The following is a 10,761-nucleotide window of genomic DNA, read 5'->3' on the forward strand; positions in this document are numbered from 1 at the left end:
CCGTTTACAGAAAGTAATAAATTAAAGATCAGAAAGATGAGGCTATAATAGTTAGGCGGACGTGTGCTGGCTCGCCCAATTGTCAAAGGAGGCTTTCCAACTTTTTTTTACTGTGTTTGGTTTTAAATTTTAATGGTAAGTAGTACCCCAAATTGGAATCTATCAAGTGGGAGAATGATGAAATGGTAATAAGTAAAAGGATCCAAAAGAGGACCCTTTTTGCAAATGGAGAAACCCCAAACTTGCACGTTTCTCTCTTCCTCTCATCTCTCTCTCGCTCTCTTTCATTGTTCTTAAGGGAATAATATGACATTTTCTTCTCATAATTTTTTTTTTTAATTTACTTTATAAGTCAAATGAACATCTCACAAAAGCACCTTCCTTTTTTTTCCTATTCTTTCTCATCATCTTTCTTATTATGAACTAAAATAAATCTTCAGAACAAAAGAGCCATTTCTACCATTTATAATTTTCTTTATTACACAACTACATGTTTGTGTGAGTGTGTGTGTACCCGTGGGGATATATTATATATATACATATAACATATATATTAAGAGAACCTCTACTACTGTCATTTAGCCTGCAAAACCCACAAACAAAAGGCTACACAAGTCTTCCTTCTCTCTCTCTCTCTCTCTCTCTCTCCCTATCTCCATCTGCTCTTCCTTTCTTTAGATGGAATGATGTATCAATGCTTATAAAGGTGTGAAATTTGATCCACTATTCAAGAACCAGTTTGAAGAAGAAATAAAAGAGAAAGAGAGGATATGGAGGTGGAGAAGAGGATAGTAGTGAATGGAGGCATGAGATTACCAATAGGATATAGATTCCACCCAACGGAGCAAGAGCTTATCCTTCATTACTTACTCCCAAAGGCCTTTGCTTCTCCTTTGCCTTCCTCCATCATTCCTGTCTTTGACCTCTTTTACTCTCATCCTCTTACTTTCCCAGGTCCCTCTCTCTCTCTTCCTTCTGTCAAAACCTCTGTATATATGTTTATGTCTCCTTCTTTTGCCTAACTGTTTTATTCAAATGGGTGTATCAAGGTTTACAATTGTTTTTGCTGATGTTTGGGGCTAGATCCGTGGGTGCCTTAATGCTAAAACTGAAGGGTTTTTGCTTGCTTTCAGGGGATCAAAAGGAGAAGCAGAGGTACTTCTTTTGCAAGAAGAAAGAAGTGTCAAGTAATGAGCGTAGAATCAAGATTTTATCTGGTGATGGTTACTGGAAACCTATTGGGAAAGAGAGACCAATATTTGCCTGTGGTGGAACAGTTGGGATTAGAAGAACACTTGCTTTCTATGAAATAAACAAGTCTTCTTCTGATTATAACAAAACTAAATGGAACATGACCGAGTATTGCCTTGCGGGATTTGCATCGGCTAAGGTACACAAATCAACTACTCTATTGACTATTATGAGAAAGACTTTGGAATGTGTGATAATAATGGGGTTTGATTTGGCATTAAACACAGGTGTTTGGAGAATGGGCAGTGTATAATGTGTATGAAAGGAAAGGATCAAAAGCAAGAAAACAGAGGAAATCAAGAGATATAGGTGATGAAGATTTGAGTTGCAGCATCAACTTTACGGTTGGATCCGATCATGAAACTGGTCCGCCACCACCTTCTCCTCCTACCTCAGCTGATGAGTGATTAATATCTAAGAGAACACGTTGAGATGTGACAAAGCTCCTAAACCCTAACCTACTAGGCCACTTACGTTTTTGTCAAGCTATTTAAAAAAAAAAAAATCCACGTCTCTTGATTCATTTGTTTGAGAAATAAGTAACATGGGGCTAGAGAGCTTATTTTGATCTGAAAACTGTTGTATTGTATGAGTTGAGATTGCCATGCTTTCGTTGAGCAAAACCAAATATATGTCAAACTTGTTTGTTGATTATTTTTACTTGAAGATCTTTTAGTTAACATTATCTCTGCAAGTAAAGTTATACATTTAGCTTGGCAAGACGAAGTAAAGTTGAATTAAAAAGGAGGTATCTTTCTTCCTCTAGGATGAGNAAGAGAGGATATGGAGGTGGAGAAGAGGATAGTAGTGAATGGAGGCATGAGATTACCAATAGGATATAGATTCCACCCAACGGAGCAAGAGCTTATCCTTCATTACTTACTCCCAAAGGCCTTTGCTTCTCCTTTGCCTTCCTCCATCATTCCTGTCTTTGACCTCTTTTACTCTCATCCTCTTACTTTCCCAGGTCCCTCTCTCTCTCTTCCTTCTGTCAAAACCTCTGTATATATGTTTATGTCTCCTTCTTTTGCCTAACTGTTTTATTCAAATGGGTGTATCAAGGTTTACAATTGTTTTTGCTGATGTTTGGGGCTAGATCCGTGGGTGCCTTAATGCTAAAACTGAAGGGTTTTTGCTTGCTTTCAGGGGATCAAAAGGAGAAGCAGAGGTACTTCTTTTGCAAGAAGAAAGAAGTGTCAAGTAATGAGCGTAGAATCAAGATTTTATCTGGTGATGGTTACTGGAAACCTATTGGGAAAGAGAGACCAATATTTGCCTGTGGTGGAACAGTTGGGATTAGAAGAACACTTGCTTTCTATGAAATAAACAAGTCTTCTTCTGATTATAACAAAACTAAATGGAACATGACCGAGTATTGCCTTGCGGGATTTGCATCGGCTAAGGTACACAAATCAACTACTCTATTGACTATTATGAGAAAGACTTTGGAATGTGTGATAATAATGGGGTTTGATTTGGCATTAAACACAGGTGTTTGGAGAATGGGCAGTGTATAATGTGTATGAAAGGAAAGGATCAAAAGCAAGAAAACAGAGGAAATCAAGAGATATAGGTGATGAAGATTTGAGTTGCAGCATCAACTTTACGGTTGGATCCGATCATGAAACTGGTCCGCCACCACCTTCTCCTCCTACCTCAGCTGATGAGTGATTAATATCTAAGAGAACACGTTGAGATGTGACAAAGCTCCTAAACCCTAACCTACTAGGCCACTTACGTTTTTGTCAAGCTATTTAAAAAAAAAAAAATCCACGTCTCTTGATTCATTTGTTTGAGAAATAAGTAACATGGGGCTAGAGAGCTTATTTTGATCTGAAAACTGTTGTATTGTATGAGTTGAGATTGCCATGCTTTCGTTGAGCAAAACCAAATATATGTCAAACTTGTTTGTTGATTATTTTTACTTGAAGATCTTTTAGTTAACATTATCTCTGCAAGTAAAGTTATACATTTAGCTTGGCAAGACGAAGTAAAGTTGAATTAAAAAGGAGGTATCTTTCTTCCTCTAGGATGAGAACTTGATTCCCTTTCTTTTCAAACCAAATAAGAATCCATAGCCTATATGTCTATATAAGTACCATATTACAAAAACAATTATTAGTCTTGTTTTATTATATCAATGAGAATGGAAAATTAATTTCTAATATGAGATGGAGATGCATTTTGCTTTAATTAAGGTATAGCAAGTTGATATAGTTATACATTAAATATATATAAGGTAGATGGATGAGTTATACTAAAAAAATATGAATTAGTGTGTTAGAATGAACAATGAGACGAATACAAAGAGTTGAAACTGAAATTAAAATATATGGGAAAATGAAGAAGCCATCGCATGGGGTGTCGAGAAGCTAAAGTTCTTCGTGTCTAACCAATTTATTTAATCAAAACATATAGGTACATTTTGTCATTGACACGTATTCTCAATGTTAATCAGAATCCAACATCTTGAATATGATTGTTGAGATATTCTGAAAGCTGTATGTTTAAACGAAATTCATGAATAAATTAAGGGAATATGTGCCCAAAACTTTAACAACCATAACAAAAGATATATATGTATATCGACCAACTATATAGTGTAATGGTGTATATGCTAACATCGTTATCGTGTCAACATATTGCAGTTTGAATTCGATACAATTCATATCTTTGAAAAAGAAAAAAGAAAAAAAAAGTCATGTATCATGTGTGCCAACAAAATGGCTCAATGTAAGAAAGACAAAATATTGAACATAGTTTATGTAACAAGGACAGATTGGGGACATAACATGGGTGTATTTGTGATTTGCGAACAATATAATGATTGAAGATACAAAGCTTACAAAAAAAAAGAAAAAAAAAAGATACAAAGCTTACGTTAAACTTATTGTATTACATCTTATCAATTGTAAAATAAAGTAATAGAGAAAATGGTGGCGAAGGTCAAAGACAAGTCACATGTGCAATCTAAGTTTCCAATGTATAATCCACAAAAAGACAACATCGATTAAGGCAATCTAAGTTTCTCCTCTTTCCCACACAAATACACATATTACCATAAACATGTCCTTCTTTGCTTTTAATCGAAGCATTCTTTGGTTTTCAAATGTAATCAAATAAAAAAAAAAGGATGTATATAACAAAGTTACCTGGATTAAATAAAAACAAATAAGTAATGAAATGATGAAGAGTCATTAAGTGAAAAGTGAATGTGAACAAGTCTGTGTAATTGTGTGTGACAAGAGGTTTACTTGCTGCCAGTGGGCTTTTGGAATATGCTTAACAGAGAAAGCAAAATTACTTTTTCAGCACAATAAAGGTTAATTAAATGTGGTGTTGCTTCAATTTCAAGCAAGCATTTCTAATTTTGACTAACACCACTTATATATAATATCCATGCTAATTAACTATGAACTTTTGTTTTTTTTATTAGATAAACCTGCAAAAAAACAAAAAAAAATTACGACGTGCTATTTAATTAGACTGCAAACAAAATAAACAGTTCATAGTATTTTTTTAAGCGAAGAAAAGACAATATATATGATTTTTTAGGTGTTTTGTTTCAGAAAAAAATTTAAATACTATCATTGCCATAAAAGAATGAAAATAAATAAAACACCATTGATTCCAGGCATCATCATCTTATCTTCTTTTGATTATTCTGTAAAGAGATTTGTTCTAATGTCATTGTTGCAATGCAGCAGAAATCCAAATCTAATACTAGTTTACAAATTACAATGTGTGAAATGTAGACAACTCTTTTTTTAAAACGCCGCTCTACTCAATCGGTTAACAACTATTTCTAATATAAAGTAATTGTTGTACTTGTAGTAGTATACATTGACTTTAAAGTGCAAGAGCAGTATGAGAGACATGATGTGAGTATAAAAGGAAGTGAAAATTGTTAATCAAAAAAAGTGGGCCTCTTAACATAGTAGTTTGGATGCTTATTATGTTATGAATAGGTACTTGAAGTCAATATGCCTTTGTGTTTATTCCTTGTATATGGGCCTTAAAAAGACAACAAATGTTACATAGTTGGGCTACTATAGTGAAGTGAAGACATGTGTATGTATGTGTGAAGGATTTAAATACAAGAAGTAGTCATGAGCAAAAAAAAGAAGTAGGTAATAAATGAAAGGCAATGATGAGAAACAAAGAAGAAGAAGGGAGAAGAGATGGTGACAAGAAGTAAGTAAATGAGAAAAAAGGAAAGAATAAAAAGGGTTAGAGAAACATAGAAGCCTTCCTTGTTTGGCAATTTCCATCTTGGAACTTGATTCACTCTCTTGTCTTCATTGACATCACAACAACAACAAGGTACCATCCATCATCAATCAAGAAAAAGGCTTAAACTTGAATAATAGCAAAAAGAAAAGTGTTGGTTTGATCATAGGAAGATCTTCAAAAAAAATATTAATGAGTTGAAGTGTGAGAGAGATATACTCTGACTGAGATAGAGATAGTAGTAGTGTTCGTTCGTTTCGTTCACTCTCGTCTTATGTAAGTTGTACTGCACACAACTGTCTAGTCAGCACGTGTCGTTACCAGCTTCTCTCTCTCTCANCTTTTTTTTTAATTGATATTCTATTAAATATCATAAGAAATTAAATGGCATGAGTGGATGACCCAATAACATATTCCTTGAGAATATTATTTCAATAGTATTATTAATCTATAGAAACCCCGTTATATAATAACATCATTACCTTTAATGAAGCCATAAGTGCCACAGCTTGGTGAAGTGTGGTAGATCTTATAATGTACAAAGGTTTATCTTCTTATAATGTTTCCTAAAGGCATTTATAGTCAACAGTCAATTAACCATATCAAAGACGTTAGAAACAATTAACATATTTGTTTTTTTTTTTTTTTTTTTTTTTTTTTTTTTAATTTAAAAGAGCTAATTAATAAATGTGAGAGATAGAGAGAGAGAGAAGTCATGATCCCATCAACAACAATATAAAACTCAGTTTCTCTTTCCACTCCATTCTCTGTTTTTCTCAACATTGCAAGATTTTGATCTGGGAACCGATCTTTACTTTTACTCTTTATTAATTACCTCAATCTACTCGATGACTAAACGATTTAAAAAAGGATAAAAACACATTAGCAAAGGTGCTTACGGTTAACTTATCCACTAATCCAAATGTTTATTTTTTTTTTTATTTTTTTTTGGTTAATATGTTTATTTTTTCTTTCTTTTGAGTCATAACCAAAATGATTTTTTCTGCTCCTCATCTCGATAGTATATATACTAATAAACATGTGGGATCAAAGGAAAAAAAAGTTTAATGTGCATTAGGGATTTGTATAATTAAATAGGAGCTCGTGTTGGTGAAGAGATACGAATATATAATTATCCCATGCAAATAAGAAGGATGGAGCAAAAAAAGGATTTAATTGGGATCTGTGAAATTAGTTATTAGAGCAGAGAGAGAGAGAAAGAAGACGAAGCTAATGAGGGCAAAAGAGTAATTTTAAAATAAGATATTCTCTGCAGCAGCTGCAACAAACGACGCAAACAAACAAAAAAGCAACCACACACACACACCTTAAACCCTCTCCCATAAAACCCACACACACATTCGTCTCTCTCCTTATTTTGCTTTTTACTCATCATCATCATCATCATCATCTCTCTCTCTCTCTCTTCTTTGTAAGCTTAAAAGCTCTCGAAAATGGCGGAGCCACCACCGTCTTACCATCACTTCGTGGGTCCTTCGAAACCTCGATCATCGGGCAAACGACACTCTTTCTCCTCTTCTTCTGGTACGACTTGCCACCGTCTCTTCCCTTGCCAGTACTGTCCTCGCAAGTTCTACACCTNTTGTTCCATGTCACTTTACTTTTTTTTTAATTGATATTCTATTAAATATCATAAGAAATTAAATGGCATGAGTGGATGACCCAATAACATATTCCTTGAGAATATTATTTCAATAGTATTATTAATCTATAGAAACCCCGTTATATAATAACATCATTACCTTTAATGAAGCCATAAGTGCCACAGCTTGGTGAAGTGTGGTAGATCTTATAATGTACAAAGGTTTATCTTCTTATAATGTTTCCTAAAGGCATTTATAGTCAACAGTCAATTAACCATATCAAAGACGTTAGAAACAATTAACATATTTGTTTTTTTTTTTTTTTTTTTTTTTTTTTTTTTAATTTAAAAGAGCTAATTAATAAATGTGAGAGATAGAGAGAGAGAGAAGTCATGATCCCATCAACAACAATATAAAACTCAGTTTCTCTTTCCACTCCATTCTCTGTTTTTCTCAACATTGCAAGATTTTGATCTGGGAACCGATCTTTACTTTTACTCTTTATTAATTACCTCAATCTACTCGATGACTAAACGATTTAAAAAAGGATAAAAACACATTAGCAAAGGTGCTTACGGTTAACTTATCCACTAATCCAAATGTTTATTTTTTTTTTTATTTTTTTTTGGTTAATATGTTTATTTTTTCTTTCTTTTGAGTCATAACCAAAATGATTTTTTCTGCTCCTCATCTCGATAGTATATATACTAATAAACATGTGGGATCAAAGGAAAAAAAAGTTTAATGTGCATTAGGGATTTGTATAATTAAATAGGAGCTCGTGTTGGTGAAGAGATACGAATATATAATTATCCCATGCAAATAAGAAGGATGGAGCAAAAAAAGGATTTAATTGGGATCTGTGAAATTAGTTATTAGAGCAGAGAGAGAGAGAAAGAAGACGAAGCTAATGAGGGCAAAAGAGTAATTTTAAAATAAGATATTCTCTGCAGCAGCTGCAACAAACGACGCAAACAAACAAAAAAGCAACCACACACACACACCTTAAACCCTCTCCCATAAAACCCACACACACATTCGTCTCTCTCCTTATTTTGCTTTTTACTCATCATCATCATCATCATCATCTCTCTCTCTCTCTCTTCTTTGTAAGCTTAAAAGCTCTCGAAAATGGCGGAGCCACCACCGTCTTACCATCACTTCGTGGGTCCTTCGAAACCTCGATCATCGGGCAAACGACACTCTTTCTCCTCTTCTTCTGGTACGACTTGCCACCGTCTCTTCCCTTGCCAGTACTGTCCTCGCAAGTTCTACACCTCTCAAGCTCTCGGCGGTCACCAGAACGCTCACAAACGCGAACGCGCCGCTGCTCGTCGTAACCTCGGCGTCCTTTCTCACTCTCCACCCATCCTCGACGACACCACCACCTTTCTTCGTCATCCTTTCCCTTGTTTTTACCCTAACCCGATGAACCAAGGACCTTCTTCTCCTTCTGGACTCGGACCCGGTCATGAACAGACGGCGATGATGATGACCATGGGTGGCGGTGGCGCTGGTGGTGGTGACTACGATCCGTTTCCGTATCCTTACGTGTACCCTTTTGGATTGTCTGGTAGTAACGAGGGTAACGGTGTCATGATGGAAGAAGACGAGCCTCTCGATCTCGATCTCGACCTCTCTCTTCGTTTATGAGCTGTTTCTGCCTTTTTTGCTTTGGTGGGTTTTGTTTTGTTTTGTTCAGATGACTCATTTTAAGTACAAGTTTGGAGCTATCTATGTAGTCGAGTTTCTTATCTCTCTCTCTCTCTCTTTCTGTGTTCATCTCCTTACTTTTGAGAAGATGATAAACTAATTAATCAAGCTGCTTTTGCTTTTTGGGATATCTATATTTTGATGATGATCCATCGTTTAGATCTTAAATTTTTTGATCCAACAGTGTCTCATGTTGTGAAACTCGGATACTTTTATCGTTTATGGATGATGCATTTGAAATTTAACTAATTTGTACCCACAAACACAGTCACGGTTGATTTCGCTTTTTTAGCCTAAAAAATGTATCGGAATGGGTACTAAAGAGGGTCAAGTGATGAGTGAGAATCGCGTTCATGTCTTGATCGGAGAGCACCAACGCCACCGTTGGGGAACAACAAAACCCGGTCATGTCTTGATCGGAGAGCACAAGCGCCACCGTCGAAATCATCACTAACCGCCTCCACAATGTTGGTACGTGCGGAATCCAACATTTCATCACCACACATACACGTGACGTGACGTCATTATGAGTTGCTTTTTCCAAATTTAGGACGGCTAAACAAACTGCGTGCCGTTTCTAAGCGCTTGACACAACAACCACTCCATGTTGGTACGTGCGGAATCCAACATCTCATCATCACCCACACGTGACTCGCTCACGTGACGCTAAACGGTTATCCTTGTTATTTCCAAATTAGACTGCGTGCCGTTTTCTTAGTGCCTTGCACATTTGTTCTCCAAAGATAAGGCTAAAACGTCTTCTTTTACCAGCATCCTTTTCTTATTCCTTCCAAATAAATTAGTTGCTTAGATATTAAATTACTATACTCAAAGTAAAACAAGTATCAGATTTTTTTTTTTTTTTTTTGGCCTGACAAGAACTAGTGTAAAAGATGTAACTCTAAAATACAAATATAAGTCGTAAAGTACCCAAAAAGAATATATGTAGACGGTAGTAGAGATCAGTGCTTCTTGCTCAACGATCAAGGTCATAACCATCATCATCATAATCATCATCATCATGAATCTCAGAGGAGTTGTCAAGATGCTCTTTTAGCAAATGGGTTTGGTTTCCTGCTGAAGAAACATCCTCCATCTCAGGCAGTTCAAACTCGTCTGGTCTCAATGACAACTGAAAGTCTGGAAGCTCTGGCAAACATTGCATTGCCCTGTGTGGTTTACCATATAGATCATATCAGATATTTTGGTTTGGTTCTAATTAGTTTTGTTTAAAAAAGCTAACAAGACAAAAACTCTATCGCTTACTTCTCTTCTTCTTCAAGCAAAAATCCATACGTCTGAGATTTCCTAAAAGCAACTTCTGGAATCTTCTGGCTTAAATGCTTCATCACTCCCCACATAGGAGGAGGCCTGATTAAAACAATAAAAATCTCAATCCATCACAACTTATAGGTTCAATGAATGGTGGCTATATTATAAATACACAACAACACAAACCTGGTGACAGGAGGAGCCAAGGAGAAACTAAAACAGGCCTTCTTGCTTTCTCCTAGGATCTCTGCAGCTGCAAGGAAACAACACACCGCAATCACGTGGCAAGATGGCTCAGTTCCCTTGTCTGTTACCAGTCCATGGTAGTAGTATGCCGCAGCCTTTTAATGAAAAACAGAACATAACAGAGAGATTAATCAATGAGCTGTTTAATCACTTACAAGTTACAACGGTGACTTCAATAATGTTCATAAATTATACACACCTTTGCTTCCAAAAATTTCCAGTAGATAAACCGGAGTAGCTTCTTGGCACATCCGTGACTGACTGATTCACAATCAGACAAGCAGTGATATGCCTGAAATGATAATGAGATCATTTACAGCAAATTAAAAGAGAGATTACAGCAGATAAACTATGATTTTCCCAAAAAGTATGGCGCAAGTAAGAAATTGAAAATTTTTAAACTATGAGGAGGACCTGAGTGAAATAGATGACTTGCTCACATGCA

The 10,761-nt window shown here is 35.5% G+C and overlaps 4 protein-coding genes across 4 annotated transcripts in view; 3 read left to right on the plus strand and 1 right to left on the minus strand.

Annotated features, from left to right (window-relative positions):
- Window positions 400-1,911, plus strand: LOC104705668 (NAC domain-containing protein 83-like). The gene is made up of 3 exons (XM_010421720.2): window positions 400-954; window positions 1,134-1,390; window positions 1,479-1,911. Exons 1-3 carry the CDS (start codon window positions 771-773, stop codon window positions 1,656-1,658), a joined length of 621 nt encoding a protein of 206 aa, XP_010420022.1. The 5' UTR covers window positions 400-770; the 3' UTR covers window positions 1,659-1,911.
- Window positions 2,035-3,175, plus strand: LOC104705667 (NAC domain-containing protein 83-like). The gene is made up of 3 exons (XM_010421719.1): window positions 2,035-2,218; window positions 2,398-2,654; window positions 2,743-3,175. Exons 1-3 carry the CDS (start codon window positions 2,035-2,037, stop codon window positions 2,920-2,922), a joined length of 621 nt encoding a protein of 206 aa, XP_010420021.1. The 3' UTR covers window positions 2,923-3,175.
- Window positions 8,217-8,738, plus strand: LOC104709125 (zinc finger protein KNUCKLES-like). Its single transcript, XM_010425785.1, has one exon. The coding sequence runs from the start codon at window positions 8,217-8,219 to the stop codon at window positions 8,736-8,738; it is 522 nt and encodes a 173-aa protein (XP_010424087.1).
- Window positions 9,524-10,761, minus strand: part of LOC104705669 — a 4,150-nt gene continuing 2,912 nt past the window's right edge. Inside the window, exons 9-11 of the mRNA XM_010421721.2 lie at window positions 10,257-10,411; window positions 10,065-10,169; window positions 9,524-9,967 (exon numbers count right to left, since the gene is read on the minus strand). Coding sequence (XP_010420023.1) covers window positions 9,775-9,967; window positions 10,065-10,169; window positions 10,257-10,411 — 453 coding nt within the window. The 3' untranslated portion in view covers window positions 9,524-9,774. The remainder of the gene's footprint in view (window positions 9,968-10,064; window positions 10,170-10,256; window positions 10,412-10,761) is intronic.

This window comes from Camelina sativa, chromosome 8, assembly GCF_000633955.1.
Source record: "Camelina sativa cultivar DH55 chromosome 8, Cs, whole genome shotgun sequence".
Classification (NCBI taxonomy): domain Eukaryota; kingdom Viridiplantae; phylum Streptophyta; class Magnoliopsida; order Brassicales; family Brassicaceae; genus Camelina; species Camelina sativa.